At 60.3% G+C, this 19,393-nt stretch overlaps 3 protein-coding genes across 6 annotated transcripts; all 3 read left to right on the top strand.

The window, feature by feature from the left end:
- The first annotated feature begins 63 nt into the window (after window positions 1-63).
- On the top strand, window positions 64-4,259 carry RNF212B (ring finger protein 212B). Its single transcript, XM_054053137.1, has 6 exons — window positions 64-273; window positions 803-855; window positions 1,660-1,735; window positions 1,830-1,944; window positions 3,644-3,692; window positions 3,768-4,259. The coding sequence occupies exons 1-6, from the start codon at window positions 174-176 to the stop codon at window positions 3,846-3,848; spliced, it is 474 nt and encodes a 157-aa protein (XP_053909112.1). The 5' UTR covers window positions 64-173; the 3' UTR covers window positions 3,849-4,259.
- A 954-nt stretch (window positions 4,260-5,213) lies between these two features.
- Window positions 5,214-8,022, top strand: PSMB5 (proteasome 20S subunit beta 5). Its single transcript, XM_054053110.1, is given in 4 exon segments — window positions 5,214-5,471; window positions 6,443-6,747; window positions 7,711-7,814; window positions 7,817-8,022. Coding segments are annotated over 4 exon segments (873 nt in total).
- A 1,944-nt stretch (window positions 8,023-9,966) lies between these two features.
- On the top strand, window positions 9,967-18,624 carry LOC128850150 (uncharacterized). 4 transcript variants are annotated; one of them, XM_054053131.1, is made up of 10 exons: window positions 9,967-9,998; window positions 10,884-10,916; window positions 10,996-11,138; window positions 11,221-11,325; window positions 12,187-12,249; window positions 13,042-13,094; window positions 13,177-13,296; window positions 14,169-14,295; window positions 17,124-17,192; window positions 18,391-18,624. In XM_054053131.1, the coding sequence occupies exons 2-10, from the start codon at window positions 10,892-10,894 to the stop codon at window positions 18,577-18,579; spliced, it is 894 nt and encodes a 297-aa protein (XP_053909106.1). In that variant the 5' UTR covers window positions 9,967-9,998; window positions 10,884-10,891; the 3' UTR covers window positions 18,580-18,624. The 4 variants fall into 4 exon arrangements, with proteins under 4 accessions (XP_053909106.1, XP_053909105.1, XP_053909107.1 ...); XM_054053130.1 differs by having other exon boundaries at window positions 9,969-10,002; XM_054053129.1 differs by lacking the exon at window positions 9,967-9,998 and having other exon boundaries at window positions 10,674-10,916.
- Window positions 18,625-19,393: the final 769 nt, after the last annotated feature.

Here is a 19,393-nt window from a genome sequence, read left to right as displayed (position 1 = left end):
TCCTTCCCGCCCTTTTTACGCGCTGGCCACGCCCCCTCAGCCCTTCCGCCCTTTTTACGCCCATGGTCTCCCCTCAGCTTTCCCGCCTTTTTTTCTTTCCCGCCCTTTTTCGCCCCCCTCGTTCCCCACAGCCCTCAAAGGGAGAGGGAAAGGGAAGGGGAGAGGTCCCCAACATGGAATGGTTCCATTGCAACCGCTGCTTCCGCCAAGACGGAGCCGCCTTCGCCGTCACCAGCTGCGGCCACGTCCTCTGTGCCGCTTGTGGGGCGGCAGGTACCCCCCCCCCCCCCAACCCTCAAAATGGAGGCGAAGAGGGGGATCCCTTCGCCTCAGAGCCCCCCAAAAAAATGGCAGAAATGATGGGAAAGGGGGGTTTGGCCTCAGCAGGAAAGGAAAAGTGGGATTCTGCTCACCTCAAGCCCTGACGTGGAGAAAAGGGGGGGTTTCATCACCTCGAATCCCCGGAATGTCAGGAATTGGGGATTCTCCTCGCTGAAAGTCCCTAAAATATCAGGAATTGGGGATTCTCCTCGCTTAAAATCGCTCTAAAATATCAGGAATTGGGGATTTGCCTCACTAAAAGCCCCTAAAATGTGAGGTCTCTTCCCTTAAAATCCCTAAAATACAGGAATTAGGGATTCTCCTCACTAAGAATCCCTAAAATACCACAAATGAGGGTTTCTCCTCCCTGAAAGTCTCCGCAATACCCGGAATTAGGGGTTCCCCTCACTAAAATTCTCCCGGATATCGGGAATGAAGGATTTTCTTCGCCTCCCGACGTTCCCTCTTTTCCCTCTCTCAGGTCCGTGTCCCGTCTGCGGCGCCGCCTGCCGCTACCTGCCCGTCTCCGACAAGGCGCGTGGCCTCCATTTTGTGCCTTCATCCCTCTCCTCCTTCCTCCTTCCTCCTCCTCTTCCTTCATCTCCTTTATCCTCCTCCTTCATCGTCCTCCTTCATCCTTCATCCTCCTCCTCCTTCATTTCTTCATCCTCCTCCTTCATCCTCCTCCTTCATTGTCCTCCTTCATCCTCCTCCTCCTTCATCCTTCATCCTCTTCCTCCATTTCCTTCATCCTCCTCCTTCATCTCCTTCATCCTCCTCCTCCTTCATCCTCTTCCTCCTCCTTATCCTCCTCCATCTCCTTCATCTTCCTCCTTCATCCTTCTCCTCCTTCATCTTCCTCCTCCTTCCTCCTCCTCCTCCATCTCTTTCATATCCTCCTCCTCCATTTCCTTCCTCCTCCTCCTCCATCTCCTTCCTCCTTCCTCCTCCTCCTCCATCTCCTCCTTCCTCCTCCATCTCCTCCTTCCTCCTCCATCTCCTTCATCTTCCTCCTCCTCCATCTCCTTCCTCCTCCTCCTCCATCTCTCCTCCGTTCTTCCTTCCTCCTCCATCTCCTCCATCTTCCTCCTCCTCCTCCTCCATCTCCTCTGTCTTCCTCCTCCTCCATCTCCTCCATCTTCCTCCTCCTCCTCCTCCTCCTCCATCTCCTCCATCCTCCTCCTCCTCCTTTCTCCTCCATCCTCCTCCTCCTCCATCTCCTCCATCCTCCTCCTCCTCCATCTCCTCCATCTTCCTCCTCCTCCATCTCCTTCCTCCATATCTCCTTCCCCCTCCCTCCTCCTTCGTCCCCTCCTCACCTCCTCTTCCTCCGCGCAGATGCTCCCTCAGGAGAAGCTCTTCTTCCGGAGCCCGGCGGCCATCGCCCTCAAGCACTTGGCTCACCTGGCGCAGGTGAGGAAGAAGACGATGGACGAAGACAAACGAGGACAGCGATGGCGGAGGAGGATGATGACGCTGACGAAGGCTCTCCCACCCCCCCACAGGTTTGTGGCGGTTCCAGCGGGCACAGGCGCAGCTGCTCCTGGCGTGGCACAAGGACGGCGCTCGCCGCGCCCGGCAGGCGCTGGAGGCCACGCGACGCACCCTCGACGCCCGGCAGCGGTGAGACATGGCCGACGGCGCGACAGCGGGACGCCATCTTGGGGAGATCCGGCACCGTGGGGCCAAATTGGGGATGGGGGGGGGGAGAGCGGGGGTCAAACCTGGCTGCCATCTTGGGGAGGTCATCTGCATGGCTGCCATCTTGGGGAGGTCCAGCCCCCCATAGATGCCAAGTTAGTGGTGTTCGTTTGGGCCGCCATCTTGGGGAGGTCATCCATGCGGCAGCCATCTTGATAAGGTCCAGCCCCAATGGATGCCAAGTTTGTGGTGTCCACTTGACCCGCCATCTTGGGGAGGTGATCCATGTGGCAGCCATCTTGGGAAGGTCCAGCCTCAATGGATGCCAAGTTAGTGGTGTCCATTTTGGCTGCCATCTTGGGGAGGTCATCAAAGTGGCTGCCATCTTGGGGAGGTCATCCATATGGCAGCCATCTTGGTAAAGTCCAGCCCCCATGGATGCCAAGTTAGTGGTGTCCCTTTGGGCTGCCATCCTGGGGAGGTCATCCATATGGCAGCCATCTTGGGGAGGTCCAGCCCCCATGGATGCCAAGTTTGTGGTGTCCATTTGGGCCGCCATCTTGGGAAGGTCCAGTCCCCAAGTTAGTTGTATTCATTTGGGCTGCCATCTTGGGGAGGTCATCTGCATGGCTGCCATCTTGGGGAGGTCCAGCCCCAATGGATGCCAAGTTTGTGGTGTCCATTTGGGCGGCCATCTTGGGGAGGTCATCCATGTGGCTGCCATCTTGGTGAGGACATCCAAGCAGCTGCCATCTTGGGGAGGTCATCCATATGGCTGCCATCTTGGGGAGGTCCAGCCCACATAGATGCCAAGTTAGTGGTGTTCATTTAGGTCACCATCTTGGGGAGGTCATCCATGTGGCTGCCATCTTGGTAAGGTCCAGCCTCAATGGATGCCAAGTTAGTGGTGTCCATTTGGGCCGCCATCTTGGTGAGGTCATCCAAGCGGCTGCCATCTTGGGTAGGTCATCCATATGGCAACCATCTTGGTAAGGTACAGCCCCCATGGATGCCAAGTTTGTGGTGTCAATTTGGGCTGCCATCTTGGGGAGGTCATCCGCATGTCTGCCATCTTGGTGAGGTCCAGCCTCAATGGATGCCAAGTTAGTGCTGTCCATTTGGGCTGCCATCTTGGAGACATCATGAATATGGCAGCCATCTTGGTGAGGTCCAACCCCATGGCAGCCATCTTCGTGAGGTCCAACCCCATGGCAGCCATCTTGTTCCAACCTTTCCACCATGTTATTGAGGTCCAGCCCCATGGCAGCCATCTTGGTGAGGTCTAAGCCTATGGCAGCCATCTTGGTCTAGCCTTTCCACCATATTACTGAGATCCAACCCCATGGCAGCCATCTTGGTAAGGTCCAACCTTTCAACCACTTTAGTGGAAGCCAACCCCATGGCCGCCATCTTGGTGAGGTCCAGCCCCATGGCAGCCATCTTGGTTCACACTTTCCACCATGTTAGTGAGGTCCAAACTCATGGCAGCCATCTTGGTGAGGTCCAACCTTTCCACCATGTTAATGAGGTCCATCCCCATGGCAGCCATCTTGGTGGGGTCCAGCCTTTCCACCATGTTAATGAGGTCCAGCCCCATGGCAGCCATCTTGGTGAGGTCCAGCCCCATTGGCCGCCATCTTGGGAGTGCCTTTGCCCCCTAACTCTCTCCCCCCGCCCCCAGGGAGCTGGAGGCGCTTCAGCGAGAGAACGCGGAGCTGCGCCACGCTCAGGTGACCCCAAACTCCCCGTCCGCCCCCTTTTCCTCCCCTTCTACCCCACAGTGACCCCCATTTCTCCCCCCTCAGCTGTCTCCGGTCTGGCGCGGGGCAGCAGGACCAACCTCCCCCGGCCCGTTGGCGTCACCTCCCCGGCGCAAACAGGTTTAACGACACCCCCTAAACATTTCCCGCTCCCCTTTTTTTGCTTCGTTTTCACCCCAAAAACGCCTCTCGGCCTCCCAGTCGCCCCCCCAGCCCCGGCGGCAGCTCAGCGGGCAAGTGGTGAGGTAAGAGGGGGGGCTCCCTCCATCTTGTGGGGCGCCCCACGGGGCCATGGGGGGCGCCAGGGCGCTCATGGCGGCCCTCACGCAGCCGCAACGCCGCGACGGAGACGCCGCCGTCCGCCAGCGCGGGTGAGAGAACCCCAAAGCTGCGCCCCAGGGACACATCAAGCCACGCCCCCTTGGCTCCCCAAGCCCCATAGCGGGACCCCAGCCCCATAGAATGGCGACTCAGCCCCATAGCGTGGCCCTCAGCCCCATAGAATGGTGACTCAGCTCCATAGCGTGGCCCTCAGCCCCATAGAATGGCCACCCAGCCCCATAGCGTGGTGATCCAGCCCCACACCCTTGGCCACGCCCCTTCCCTATACCACCCAATTACCCTACCCTTGGCCACGCCCCCTCCTATACCACCCAATTACCCCCCCCCTCGGCCACGCCCCCTCCCTATACCACCCAATTACCCCCACCCTTGGCCACGCCCCCTCCCTATACCACCCAATTACCCCCACGTTTGGCCACGCCCCCTCCTATACCACCCAATTACCCCCACCCTTGGCCATGCCCCCTCCTATACCACCCAATTACCCCCACCCTCGGCCACGCCCCCTCCCTATACCACCCAATTACCCCCACCCTTGGCCACGCCCCCTCCCTATACCACCCAATTACCCTACCCTTGGCCACGCCCCTTCCCATACCACCCAATTACCCTACCCTTGGCCACGCCCCCTCCTATACCACCCAATTACCCCCACCCTCGGCCACGCCCCCTCCCTATACCACCCAATTACCCCCACGTTTGGCCACGCCCCCTCCTATACCACCCAATTACCCCCACCCTCGGCCACGCCCCCTCCCCATACCACCCAATTACCCCACCCTTGGCCACGCCCCCCTCCCTATACCACCCGATTACCCCACCCTTGGCCACGCCCCCACGCTCGGCCACGCCCCCTCTTAGCCCCGCCCCTCCGCCCGCAGCCCCGTCTCCCTCCTCGGCTCTCGGGCTGCCCCACAGGTGAGCAGCCGCAGGGGGGGGGTGTGTGTGTGGGGGTCGCTCCCATTATGGAGCCTCAGGGGGGGGCTCCAATCACCCCCTTTCCCCCCCTCCACCCCCCTTCCAGGCCCGCTTTGGCTCCTCCCACTCCGTTTTGGTTGCCATGGGCGACCCCTCCCCTCGCACCGGAGAGGCCTCCCCCTCCCCGCCGCCTGTGACGTCATCGTACGGCAAACCACCCCCCCTTCCAACATGGCGCCCTCCTCCTCCGCTTCACCCCCACCGCCGCCCGGCGCCATCTTGAAAGAGGGCGGCGCCATCTTGAAGAAGGAAGCCAAGATGGCGCTCGCCAGCGTTCTCCGTTCCACCGAGCTCCCCGCGGCCCTCGGGGCCCCCCGCGATCGCCCCGGGCCCGGCGAGGCCTTTGCGGCTCCGCCCTGCGGGGAACGGGAGCCGCTGCCCGGCCCGGGGCTGCGCCTGCTGCACGGCACCACCACGCTGGCCTTCTAGGTACGGCCCCATAGAAGGGGGGCTCTGCCCCATAGAATGGGGGATCAGCCCCATAGAGGGGCTCTCGGCCCTATAGAGGGGGGACTCGGCCCCATAGCGGGGCTCTCGGCCCCATAGAATGGTGACTCGGCCCCATAGAGTGGCCCTCAGCCCCATAGAATGGTGACTCAGCCCCATAGCGGGGCCCTCAGCCCCATAGAATGGTGACTCAGCCCCATAGAATGGTGACTCGGCCCCATAGCGGGGCCCTCAGCCCCATAGAATGGTGACTCAGCCCCATAGTGAGGCCCTCAGCCCCATAGAATGGTGACTCAGCCCCATAGCGGCACCCTCAGCCCCATAGAATGGTGACTCAGCCCCATAGCGGCACCCTCAGCCCCATAGAATGGCGACTCAGCCCCATAACGGGGCCCTCAGCCCCATAGAATGGTGAATCAGCCCCATAGAATGGTGACTCAGCCCCATAGCGGGGCCCTCAGCCCCATAGAATGGTGACTCAGCCCCATAGCGTGGCCCTCAGCCCCATAGAATGGTGACTCAGCCCCATAGCGTGGCCCTCAGCCCCATAGAATGGTGACTCAGCCCCATAGCGGTACCCTCAGCCCCATAGGACGGTGACTCAGCCCCATAGCGGTACCCTCAGCCCCATAGAATGGTGACTCAGCCCCATAGCGGCACCCTCAGCCCCATAGAATGATCTCAGAGCCTCACAGTGGGGCCTCTGGTGGCCCCACACCCCCATATTTGGTAGCCACGCCCCATATTTGGTAGCCACGCCCCCAGATTTGCTAGCCATCCCCCCAGATTCGGTAGCCACGCCCCATATTTGCTAGCCACGCCCCCAGATTTGCTAGCCATCCCCCCAAATTCGGTAGCCACGCCCCATATTTGCTAGCCAGGCCCCCAGATTTGCTAGCCACCCCCCCAAATTCGGTAGCCACGCCCCAGATTGCCTCCTCTCTCCCTCGCAGTTCGCCCAGGGCGTGGTGGTGGCCGTGGACACGCGAGCCACGGCCGGCTCGTTCATCGCTTCGCAGTCGGTGCAGAAGGTGATCGAGATCAACGGGTCCCTGCTGGGCACCATGGCCGGCGGCGCCGCCGACTGCGGCTACTGGCAGCGCCTCTTGGCTCGCCAGTGCCGCGTCTACCAGCTGCGCAACAAGGAGCCCATCTCGGTAGCCGCCGCGTCCAAGTTACTAGCCAACATGGTCTACCAGTACAAAGGGATGGGGCTCAGCATGGGCACCATGATCTGCGGCTGGGACAAGCGCGGGCCAGGTCAGCCGGGGCTTCGGTGGCCACGGGGGGGGGGTTGGTGGCCATAAAGGGGGACTTGGTGGCCCTAAGGAGAGGCTTGGTGGCCCTAAAGGGGGTTTGGTGGCCCTAAAGGGGGGTTTGGTGGCCCTAAAGGAGTAGTTAGTGGTCCTAAAGGGGGACTTGATGGCCCTAAGGAGAGGCTTGGTGGCCCTAAAGGGGGGTTTGGTGGCCCTAAAGGGGGTTTGGTGGTCCTAAAGGGGGTTTGGTGGCCACAAAGAGGGGTTTGGTGGCCCTAAAGGGGGGTTTGGTGGCCCTAAAGGGGGGTTTGGTGGCCACAAAGGGGGTTTGGTGGCCACAAAAGGGGATTGGTGGCCCTAAAGGGGGGTTTGGTGGCCCCAAAGGGGGACTTGGTGGCCCTAAAGGGGAACTTGATGGCCCTAAGGAGAGGCTTGGTGGCCACAAAGGGGGGGTTTGGTGGCCACAAAAGGGGGTTTTGGTGGCACTAAAGGGGGTTTGGTGGCCACAAAGAGGGGTTGGTGGCCCTAAAGGGGGTTTTGGTGGCCCTAAAGGGGGTTTGGGTGGCCACAAAGGGGATTTTCTGGTGCTAAAGGGCAGTTTGGTGGCCACAAAGGGCCCTTTGGTGGCCCCAGACGGAGGTTTAATGGCCACAAAGGGGAGTTTGGTGGCCATAAAGGGGATTTTCTTGCCCCAAAGAGGGCTTTGGTAGCCACGGGGGATATTTAGGTTCCCAGCGGTTCGCTGGCCACCTCTTAGGTTGGTAGCCACCGCGTCAGGCTGGTAGCCACCATTTAAAGCCGGTCCCTCTGCTCCGTAGCCACCACCCTTTGGCTTTGCGGGGCCTGTAGCCACCTCGTGAAGTCGGTGGCCACCCCACGGAGCTAGTAGCCACCTAGAAATCTAGTAGCCACCCTAGAAATCTAGTAGCCACCCCACGAACCTAGTAGCACCTCTTCTTTCCGCAGGGTCTCTACTACGTGGACAGCGAAGGCACGCGGGTGCCGGGCCGGGCCTTCGCCGTGGGTTCGGGAGCGCCGTACGCTTACGGAGTGTTGGATCGCGGCTACCAGAATCGTTGGCTACCGAATCGGCGTGCGAACTTGCCCGACGAGCCATTTACCAAGCGGCCCGCCGCGACGCTTACTCGGGCGGGCGCGTCACCGTGTACCACGTAGGGCCCGACGGGTGGCGTCACGTCCTCCACGACAAACGTGGCCCGACCTGCAGGAGCGCTACGGGCCCGACGGCCACTAAAAGCCGCCCGGGGGGCTACTGAAAAAAATGGCTCTGGAGTCGTTGCTTGGCGAGCGGCGCCGTCAGTAGGGACCAGAGTGAACGGCCCCTATTGGTTCCTATTGGCTCCTATTGGCCCCTATTGGTTCCCATTGGCCCCTATTGGTTCCTATTGCCCCTATTGGCCCCTATTGACCCCTATTGACCCCTTAATTTGACCCCTAGTTGGCCCCTATTGGTTCCTATTGGCCCCTATTGGTTCCTATTGGCCCTATTGGCTTCCCATTGGCTCCTATTGGCCCCATTGGTTCCTATTGACCCCTATTGGTTTCCTATTGACCCCTATTTGGTTCCTATTGGCCCCTGTTGGCCCTATTGGTTCCTATTGGCCCCTGTTGGCCCCTATTGGTTCCTATTGGCTCCCATTGGCTCCTATTGGCCCCTATTGGCTCCTATTGACCCCTATTGGTTCCTATTGACCCCTATTGGTTCCTATTGCCCTATTGGGTCCTATTGACCCCTATGGGTCCCATTGGCCCCTATTGGTTCCCATTGGCCCCTATTGGTTCCCATTGGCCCCTATTGGTTCCCATTGGCCCTATGGCCCCTATTGGCCCCTATTGGCCCCCTATTGGTTCCTATTGGCCCCTATTGGCCCCTATGGTTCCTATTGGCTCCTATTGGTTCCTATTGGCCCCTATTGGCCCCTATTGGTTCCTATTGACTCCCATTGGTTCCTATTGGCCCCTATTGGTTCCTATTGGCCCCTATTGGTTCCTATTGGCCCTATTGGCCCCTATTGGTTCCCAATTGGCCCCTATTGGCCCCTATGGGTTCCTATTGCCCCTATTGGTTCCTATTGGCCCCTATTGGCCCCTATTGGCCCCCTATTGGTTCCTATTGGCCCCTATTGGCCCCTATTGGCCCCTCTATTGGTTCCCTATGGCCCCCTATTGGCCCCTATTGGGCCCCTATTGTCTCCTATTGGTTCCCATTTGCCCCTATTGGTTCCCATTGGCCCCTCATTGGCTTCCTATTGCCCCTGTTCGGTTCCTATTGACCCCCATTGCCCCCCATGTGGCTCTGTGGGGTCCTGTGGGGTCCACTTATGGGTCTCTATGGGTCGCCCCCAATATAGGGCCTCTACGGGTCCCTCCTTGGGCCCCCATTGATCACCTATTGGTTCATTGGTTTCTATGGGTTTCTTTATGGGGCTCTGTGGGTCCTCTGGCCCCCATTGATCCCTATTGGTTCCATTGGGCTCGTGGGTGCTGTCGGGCCGTGATGGGCTGCTTCTGAGACTGGTGGGTCACTTATGGGGTCCTTATAGCGTCACTGTGGGGTCTCTATGGCGTCACTATGGGCCTCTGTGAGTCCCTCGTCGGTCCCAATCGATCCTCTATTGGTTCCATTGGTTTCTGTTGGTCTCTATGGGTGCTATGGAGCCCTGTGGGGCTCTGTGGGTCTTTATGGGGCGCTGTGGGTCAACTATGGGTCTCTGCGGGTCACTTATGGGGCTCTAGGGTCCCTCTTGGCACCCATTGATCCCTATTGGTTCCCATTGGGCTCTGTGGTCCCTATGAGTTCCTATGGGTCTCTATGGGCTCTGTAAGTCCCTATGGGTCCCTGTGGGGCTCTATGGGTCCCTATGGCTCTATGAGTCTCTATGGGCGCGCTGCAGTGTTTTAGGGGGCAAACGAGAGGGGATTTTTGGGTCCAAACGAAGCGCTTTTGGGTCCGAACGACGTTCAAGAAGGTATTGACTGAATGGGGGCGGGGCCTTTGGCCACGCCCTCATGGTGCTGATTGGCCGAGACCGTCTTGGCCACGCCCCTCCCTGTCATGAATGGACGCCGGCTTAACCACGGCCACCTGCGTAACAATTGGGCGGGAACGTCTTGGCCACGCCCCCTACACGCTGATTGGAAGAGAGGCGCTTTAGGCCACGCCCACGCTGACACTGATTTGGTCAGTGAGAGGGGGCGGGGCCTGAGGGTGTTGCGCGCGCCGGCGGGAAACGCTCGTGAGGGGGAAATGGGGGGGGGCGCTGATTCTGGGGTGAAAAGTCGGGATTTTGGGGGTTTCTGAGGGGAGGGAGAAGGGTTGGAGGGGTCCGGGGGGGATACAGACAGGTTTTTGGGGTGAAAAAGTGGGATTTGGGGTGAGAAAGTGGGATTTTTGGTGTAGAAAAGTGGCGATTTGGGGGTTTCTGAGAGGAGGGAGAGGGGGTTTGGGGGGTCCAGAGTGGGGGAGGGAACCGATTTTGGGTGTGAAAAAGTGGATTTTTGGGTCTCTGAGAGGAGAGAGAAGGGTTTTGGGGGTCTAGAGTGGGGGGGGCACAGATTTTTGAGGTAAAAAAGGAGGTTTTCGGGGTCCTGTGAGGGGTTTCTTGGGCGTCCTGGGAGGGGAACACAGCTTTTGGGGTGAAAAGTGAGGATTTGGGTAAGAAAGTGGGATTTTGGGGTCTCTGAGAGGACAGAGAAGGGTTTGAGGGGTCCAGGGTGGGGCAGGGCCAGACTTTGGGTGTGAAAAAGTGGGATTTTAGGGTGAAAATGTGGTTTTTTGGGGTCTGTGAGGTGTCAGGGTGGGTGGAGGGCAGATTTTGGGGTGAAAAAGTGGGTTTTTAGGCTGAAAATGTGGTTTTTTTGGGGGTCTGTGAGGGGTTTGGGGGAGTCATGGTGGTGGAGGGCAGATTTTGGGGTGAAAAAGTGGGATTTTGGGGTCTCTGAGAAGAGAGAGAAGGGTTTAGGGGGTTCCAGAGTGGGGGGGGCACCGATTTTGGGGTAAAAAAAGGAGGTTTTCGGGGTCTGTGAGTGGGTTTGGGTGTCCCCGAGTCAGGAACGGGGCAGATTTTGGGGTGAAAAAGTGTGTTTTTGGGGGTCCTTATGACCTCTAATCCATCAGGGGCCGCCATGGCCACCGCCGACCCTCCTCTGGGTAAGTTCTGATGGGTTAATGAGGTCGGGGGGGTTAATGAAGGCGCTAATTAAGGCGCTAATTAACCCCTCGGTGTCAGAGGATCACCCCCTGGTGCTCCTGAGCGGCGCCACCCCCCAAGACCTGAGCTCTCACCCCTCTTTGGCTTCGCTTCTTCGCCACCTCACGACGCTTCTCGGCTCCGAAGGCCAAAGCCGACGCTTGGAGCGGGACCTGCGCCGGGTACGGACGCTCGGACAGATGGAATTTGGGGTGGGAAGCGCTTAAATTGGTTAATTTTGATCAATTTGATGGATTTCCACAGGCGGAAGCCGCTTTCCAGCTCCGGCGAGCGGCCTGGCTGCGCTGCGAGAGCCTCTGGAGGGCGATTCACGAGGTGATGCGCGACCCCCGGCGCTTGGAGCCCACCGTGAGTCCCACCCGCGCGCTCATCCGGCCCCAAAAATGCCCTTTTTCACCCCGAAACCGCGCTTAAAAGCACTTCCTTTTGGCCCCAAAAACACCACTTTTTACCCCCGTGCCCCGAATCGGTCTCTTTTCGCGCACTAAAATTGGCCTAAAAACCACCTTTTTTTTAGCCCCGAAACGACCTCCTTTTACCTCTAAAGCGCTCCCCGTGCCCCAAAGTGCCCCATTTTACCCCGATCCAACTCTTTTTTGGGCCAAAACCACTCCATGTGCCCCAAAACTGCCCATTTTCACCCAAAACTGCCCCCAAAGCACCTTCTTTTACCCCAAACCGCTTCCTTTTACCCCAAAAGCACTTCTTTTACCCCAAAACCCCCCCTATGCCCTAAAACTGCCCATTTTCACCCAAACCCACCCCCCTGTGCCCAAAACTGCCCATTTTTCACCCCAAAACTGCCCCAAACCACTTCTTTTACCCCAAAACCACTTCTTTTTACCCCAAAAGCACTTCTTTTACCCAAAACCACCCCCTGTGCCCAAAAACTGCCCCTTTTCACCCCAAAACTGCCCCCAAGCCACTTCCTTTTACCCCCAAACCAATTCCTTTTACCCCAAAAGGCCTTCTTTTACCCCCAAACCACCCCCGTGCCCCAAAACTGCCCATTTTCACCCCAAAACTGCCCCCAAACCACTTCTTTTACCCCAAACCGCCCCCCTGTGCCCCAAAACCGCCCCTTTTCACCCCAAACTGCCCCCAAACCACTTCCCTTATACCCCCAAACCACCCCTGTACCCCCCAAACCGCCCCTTTTCCCCCCCAAAGTGCCCCTTTGTGCCCCAAACGGTGGTTTTTTGGCCCCAGGTCCTGCGGGCGTTGGAGCGGACGATCACCTCGGCCCTCCCCCCACCGCTGCCCCCCCTCCAGGTTCAGACCAGTGCCGACCAGTACCGACCAGTACCCTCCCAGTACCCTCCCAGTACCCTCCCAGGTGCCTCCCAGTGCCTCCCAGTACCCTCCCCAGTGCCTCCAGTGCCTCCCAGTACACCCCCAGTGCCTCCCAGTGTCTCTCTTCCCCCTCCCAGTCCATCCCAGTATCCCCATTCCCCCTCCCAGTCCCTCCCAGTGCCCCCATTCCCCCCTCCCAGTGCCTCCCAGTGCCCCCCATTCCCACCTCCCAGTTGCCCCATTCCCCCCTCCAGTCCCTCCCAGTCCCTCCCAAGTCCCCTCCCAGTGCCCTCATTCCCCCTCCCAGTCCCTCCCAGTGCCCCCATTCTACCTCCCCAGTGCCCCCAGTCCCCCGCCCAGTGCCCCCTATTCCCCCTCCCCAGTCCCTCCCAGTCCCTCCCAGTTGCCTCCCAGTGCCCCCATTCCCCCTCCCAGTACCCCCAGTCCCCGTCCCAGTCCCTCCCAGTGCCCCCATTCCCCCTCCAAGTCCCTCCCAGTGCCCCCATCCCCCCTCCCAGTCCCCCCATTTCCCCCTCCACAGTCCCTCCCAGTGCCCCCATTTCCCCCTCCCAGTCCCCCCATTGCCCCCTCCCAGTCTCCCCAGTGCCCCCATTACCCCATCCCAGTTCCCCCATTCTCCCTCCCAGTACCCCCAATCCCCTTCCCAGTGCCCCCATTCCCCCTCCCAGTCCCTCCCAGTCCCTCCCAGTCCCTCCCATTCCCCCTCCCAGTCCCTCCCAGTCCCTCCCAGTGCTCCCCTCTTCCCCGCAGGACCCCTCCTCTCTCCTCGCCCGCCTCCCTCCCGGCCCTGGAGCGCCGTTTGGGTGAGAAAGTGTCGGAATTGGTGGATTATCACGGCGGGGGTTTTGACCTCCCCGACCCCAGCGACCCTCCCAGTGCTCCCAGTGCTCCCAGTTTGGCGTTAGTGGCGGCGCTGAAGGAGGAAAAGCGTCGCCTGAAGAGCGCGAAGGAGCGCGAGCGCAGCCTGAGGAAGTGCTGGGGGCCCAGCGGAGAGCCTGCCTGCAGGTACTGGGAGGGACTGGAGGCACTGGGAGGGGAATGGGGGCACTGGGAGGGGGAATGGGGGAACTGGGAGGGACTGGGAGGGGAATGAGGGGCACTGGGAGGCACTGGGAGGGGGAATGTGGGCACTGGGAGGGGGAATGGGGGCACTGGGAGGGCACTGGGAGCCCTGGAGGGCACTGGGAGGGGAATGGGAGGGGAATGGGAGGGGAATGGGAGGAGGAATGGGGGGCACTGGGAGGGACTGGGGAGGGGGAATGGGGGTACTGGGAGGGACTGGGAGGGATAATTGGGGCACTGGGAGGGGGAATGGGGGAACTGGGAGGGACAATGGGGGCACTGGGAGGGGGAATGGGGGAACTGGGAGGGACTGGGAGGGGGAATGGGGGCACTGGGAGGGGAATAGGGGACACTGGGAGGGACTGGGAGGGACAATGGGGGTACTGGGAGGGACAATGGGGGCACTGGGAGGGGGAATGGGGGCACTGGGAGGGGACTGGGAGGGGGAAATGGGGGAACTGGGGGGGACTGGGAGGGATTGGGAGGCACTGGGAGGGAGAATGAGGGTACTGGGAAGGGGAATGGGGGACTGGGAGGCACTGGGAGGCATGCTGGGAGGCACTGGGAGCCCTGGGAGGCCCTGGGAGGGCACTGGGAGGCACTGGAAGGGCACTGGGAGGGCACTGGGAGGCACTGGGAGGGCACTGGGAGGCACAGGGATGGCACTGGGGGGGCACTGGGAGCACTGGGAGGGGGAATGGGGGCACTGGGAGGTATACTGGGAGCACTGGGAGGCCCTGGGAGGGCACTGGGAGGCACTGGGAGGCACTGGTAGGGCACTGGGAGCCCCGGTGTCCGGTGGTGCTGTGCCGCAGGCGCTGTGGGGGGGCGCTGATGGGCGCCGGGGGCGCTCGGGGCTGCGCGGGGGGCGCGGGCGGCGCTGGACGAGCGTCGCAGCGAATACCTCTGCGCCCGCGGAGCGGCCACACTGCTGCGCACCCGGTACGGCCCCCAAAACCGCCCCCTTTCACCCCAAACCCAAAAACCGACCCCAAACCGCCCCCTTTCACCCCAAAAACCGACCCCAAACCGCCCCCTTTCACCCCAAAAACCACCCCCGAACCGCCCCCCTTTCACCCCAAAAACCGACCCCAAACCGCCCCCCTTTCACCCCAAAAACCGCCCCCGAACCGCCCCCTTTCACCCCAAAAACCACCCCCGAACCGCCCCCTTTCACCCCAAAAACCGACCCCAACCCGCCCCCTTTCACCCCAAAAACCACCCCCAAACCGCCCCCTTTCACCCCAAAAACCGCCCCCAAACCGCCCCCTTTCACCCCAAAAACCACCCCCCGGTACGGCCCCAAACCGCCCCCTTTCACCCCAAAAACCGCCCCCGAACCGCCCCCTTTCACCCAAAAACCACCCCCGGTACGGCCCCCAACCGCCCCCTTTCACCCCAAAAACCGCCCCTGAACCGCCCCCTTTCACCCCAAAAACCACCCCCGGTACGGCCCGAACCGCCCCCTTTCACCCCAAAAACCGCCCCTGAACCGCCCCCTTTCACCCCAAAAACCGACCCCAAACCGCCCCCCTTTCACCCCAAAAACCGCCCCCGAACCGCCCCCTTTCACCCCAAAAACCGACCCCAAACGCCCCCTTTCACCCAAAAACCGCCCCCGAACCGCCCCCTTTCACCCCAAAAACCACCCCCGAACCGCCCCCTTTCACCCCAAAAACCGACCCCAAACCGCCCCCTTTCACCCCAAAAACCACCCCCAAACCGCCCCCTTTCACCCCAAAAACCGCCCCCAAACCGCCCCCTTTCACCCCAAAAACCACCCCCCGGTACGGCCCCCAAACCGCCCCCTTTCACCCCAAAAACCGCCCCCGAACCGCCCCCTTTCACCCCAAAAACCACCCCCGGTACGGCCCCCAAACCGCCCCCTTTCACCCCAAAACCGCCCCTGAACCGCCCCCTTTCACCCCAAAAACCACCCCCCGGTACGGCCCGAACCGCCCCCCTTTCACCCCAAAAAACCGCCCTGAACCGCCCCTTTCACCCCAAAAACCACCCCCGGTACGGCCCCCAAACCGCCCCCCTTTCACCCCAAAACCACCCCCGGTACGGCCCCCAAACCGCCCCCCCTTTCACCCCAAAAACCACCCCCGGTACGGCCCCCAAACCGCCCCCCTTTCACCCCAAAAACCACCCCCCGGTACGGCCCCCAAACCGCCCCCCTTTCACCCCAAAAACCACCCCCGGTACGGCCCCAAACTGCCCCCTTTCACCCCAAAAACCACCCCCGGTACGGCCCCCAACCGCCCCCTTTCACCCAAAAACCACCCCAGTACGGCCCCCAAAACCGCCCCCTTTCACCCAAAAACCACCCCCAAACCGCCCCCTTTCACCCCAAAAACCGCCCCCAAACTGCCCCCTTTCACCCCAAAAACCCACCCCCAAACCGCCCCCTTTCACCCCAAAAACTGCTCCGTTCAACCCCAAACCACCCCCCCGGCGCCCCAAGACTGCCCCTTTTGCCCCCAAAACTGCCCCTTTTGCCCCAAAACTGCCCCTTTTCACCCCAAAATTGCCCCTTTTGCCCCAAAACTGCCCCTTTTGGCCCCAAAACTGCCCCTTTTGCCTCAAATCTGCCCATTTTCACCCCAAAACTGACCCCAAAGCGCCTCCTTTGGCCCCAAAACGGCTCCGTTCAACCCCAAACCACCCCCCGGCGCCCAAAACTGCCCCTTCTGGCCCCAAAATTGCTCCTTTTGGCCCCAGAATTGCCCCTTTTGGCCCCAAAACTGCCCCTTTTGGCCTCAAAATTGCCCCTTTTGCCCCAAATCTGCCCATTTTCACCCAAAACGGCCATTAAAGCACCTTCTTTTCCCCAAATTCACCCCCCTTTTGCCCCAAAACTGCCCCCTTTTGCCCCAAATCTGCCCATTTTCACCCCAAAACAGCCTCCCAAACCATCCCCTTTTACTCCAAACCCACTCCCTCTGCCCCAAAACTGCCCTTTTGGCCCCAAAATTGCCCCCTTTTGCCTCAAATCTGCCCTTTTCACCCCAAATACTGCCCCTAAAGTACCTCCTTTTCCCCCTTTTGCCCCAAATCTGCCCTTTTTTACCCCCAAATGGCTCCCAAACCGCCTCCTTTTCCCAAATTTACCCCCTTTTGCCCCAAAATGCCCCTTTTGGCCCCCCAAAACCAACTCTTTTTGCCCCAAATCTGCCCCTTTTCACCCCAAAACAGCCCCTAAAGCGCCTCCTTTTCTCCCAATTCACCTCCTTTTGGCCCCCAAACCAACTCTTTTTGCCCCAAAACTGCCCTTTTGGCCCCAAAATTGCCCCTATTGCCCCCAAATCTGCCCATTTTCACCCCAAAACTGCCTCCAAACCGTACCCTTTTACTCCAAACCCACTCCTTCACCCCCTTTTTGCCCAGATCTGCCCTTTTTACGACAAAATTGCCCTTAAAGCACCTCCTTTTCCCCAATTCACTCCCTTTTGCCCCCAATCTCTGCCCGTTTTCACCCCAAAATGCCCCTAAACCACCTCCTCTTACCCCAAAACTCCCCCGTGCCCCAAATCTGCCCCATTTCACCCCCAACCAACCCTTTGTACCCCCAAAACCACCCTTTTTACCCCAACATCGCTCCCTCTGTCCCAAAAACTGTCCTTTTTCAACCCCAAAACTGTCCCCAAACCACCTCCTCTTACCCCAAAACCACCCCCTGTGCCCCTAAACTGCCCCTTTTTACCCCAAATACCCCTTTTTTAACCCAAAACGCCTGTTTTCACCCCAAACCGCCCCTTTCCCCCCAGTCTGGAGGAGCTCTCGGTGCTGGTGGACACCTACCCCGGCCCCAAGCTGGAGGCGCACCGACACATCAGGTACCCGCCAGTACGGACCAGTACGGACCAGTACGGACCAGTCCCCCCCCACAGTCCTGTACGGAGGCCACGCCCCCTCCATTAACCCCCATAGCCTGAAGCCACGCCCCCTCCATTAACCCCTATTCACTAAAGCCACACCCCCTCCATTAACCCCATAGCCTGAAGCCACGCCCCTTCATTAACCCCCATTCACTATTCACGCCCCCTCCATTAACCCCTATTCATAGAGGCCACGCCCCCTCCATTAAGCCCTATGCATTGAGGCCACACCCCTCCATTAACCCATAGTCTGAAGCCACGGCCCCCTCCATAACCTCATGCTGTAAGGCCACGCCCTCAATTAACCCCATAAGACAAAGCCACGTCCCTCCATAACCCCATGCACTGAGGCCACGCCCCCTCCACTAACCTCTGCATTAATGCCACGCCCCCTCTATTAACCTCATATGGAGGCCACGCCCCTCCACTAAAGCCTACATACAAAAGCCACGCCCCCTCCATTAACCCTTATAGCCCAAAGCCACGCCCCTCACATTAACCCCATAGCTCAAAGCCACGCCCCTCTATTAAAGCCTACGTACAAAAGCCACGCCCCCTCCACTAACCTCTATGCATTAAAGCCACGCCCTCTCCACTACTCCATATATGGAGGCCACGCCCCCTCCATTAACCCCATATCCTAAAGCCACGCCCTCTACATTAACCTCATATATGGATGCCACGCCCCCTCTATTAACCCCCATCGCTTGAAGCCACGCCCCCTCCATTAACCCCATAGCCCGAAGCCACGCCCCCTCCAATAAGCGATATATGGAGGCCACGCTCCCTCCATTAAAGGCTATAGACAAAGCCACGCCCCCTCCATTACCCTCCATAGCCCGAAGCCACGCCCCCTCCACTAACCCATATATGGAAGCCACGCTCCCTCCATTAAAGGCTATAGACAAAGCCACGCCCTCTCCATTCACCCCATAGTCTGAAGCCACGCCCCCTCCACTAACCCATATATGGAGACCACATTCCCTCCGTTAAAGGCTATAGACAAAGCCACGCCCCCCTCCATTACCCTCCATAGCCGGAAGCCACGCCCCCTCCATTAACCCCCTGTAGCCCAAGCTGCCCCCCCCCCCCTTAACCCTTCGAGGCCCGGGGCCGGCGGAGGGGCGTGGCCTCTGGTTAACCCCGCGCTGCCCAGGGCGTCGCTGGAGGCGTCGCTGTCGTCATCGCGGCGGCGTCTGTCGGAGCTGCGGGCGTCGCTGGAGGCGCTGCGGGCGTTGGGTCCCTCCTTCGCCGCCGCCGCCGCCGAGTACGGGCGCCTGCGCGAGCGCCTCGCCCAGCGCACATGGCCCTCCAGCACCTGCGCGACGCCCCCCACGGCCACTGACAACGCACTGGGAGCCACTGGGAGGCACTGGGAGGGACTGGGAGCCACTGGGGGGGACTGGGAGCCACTGGGAGGGACTGGGAGCCACTGGGGGGCACAGGGAGGGGCAAAGGGGGGAGGAGAAAGAGGGGGGGGAACCAAAATGCGCGGAACCAAAGTGCAGGGGAAGGGGGGAAGGGAAAGGAAGGTGCACCGGGGAAAGGGGGGCACTGGGAGGGACTGGAGAGGAACTGGGAGGGGGAATGTGGGGACTGGGAAGGACTGGGAAAGGGAATGGCGGCACTAGGATGGACTGGGAGGGGGAAGGGGGGCACTGGAGGGACTGGAGAGGAACTGGGATGGACTGGGAGGGGGTCTGGGGCACTGGAAAGGGGTTTGGGCCACAATGGGAGCACTGGGCTGTACTGGGAGGCACTGGGAAGGGGTTTCAGCCACACTGGGAGGCACTGGGACGGAATTTGGTGCATACTGGGAGGCATTGGGCCGTACTGGGAGGCACTGGGAAGGGGTTTCAGCCATACTGGGAGACATTGGGCTGTACTGGGAGGCACTGGGAAGGAATTTGGTGCATACTGGGAGGCATTGGGCCATACTGGGAGGCACTGGGAAGGGGTTTCAGCCATACTGGGAGGCATTGGGCTGTACTGGGAGGCACTGGGAAAGGGTTTGATCCATACTGGGCTGTACTGGGAGCCACTGGAAAGGGGTTTGGTCTATACTGGTCCGTACTGGGAGGCACTGGGCTGTAGTGGGAGGCACTGGGAAGGGGTTTAGGCCATACTGGGAGGCACTGGTCCATACTGGGAAGGGCTTT

This window comes from Cuculus canorus, chromosome 39 (assembly GCF_017976375.1).
Source record: "Cuculus canorus isolate bCucCan1 chromosome 39, bCucCan1.pri, whole genome shotgun sequence".
Classification (NCBI taxonomy): Eukaryota; Metazoa; Chordata; class Aves; order Cuculiformes; family Cuculidae; genus Cuculus; species Cuculus canorus.
The sequence above is the reverse complement of the archived record's forward strand: the minus strand, read 5'-3'. Positions and strand labels throughout refer to the sequence as shown.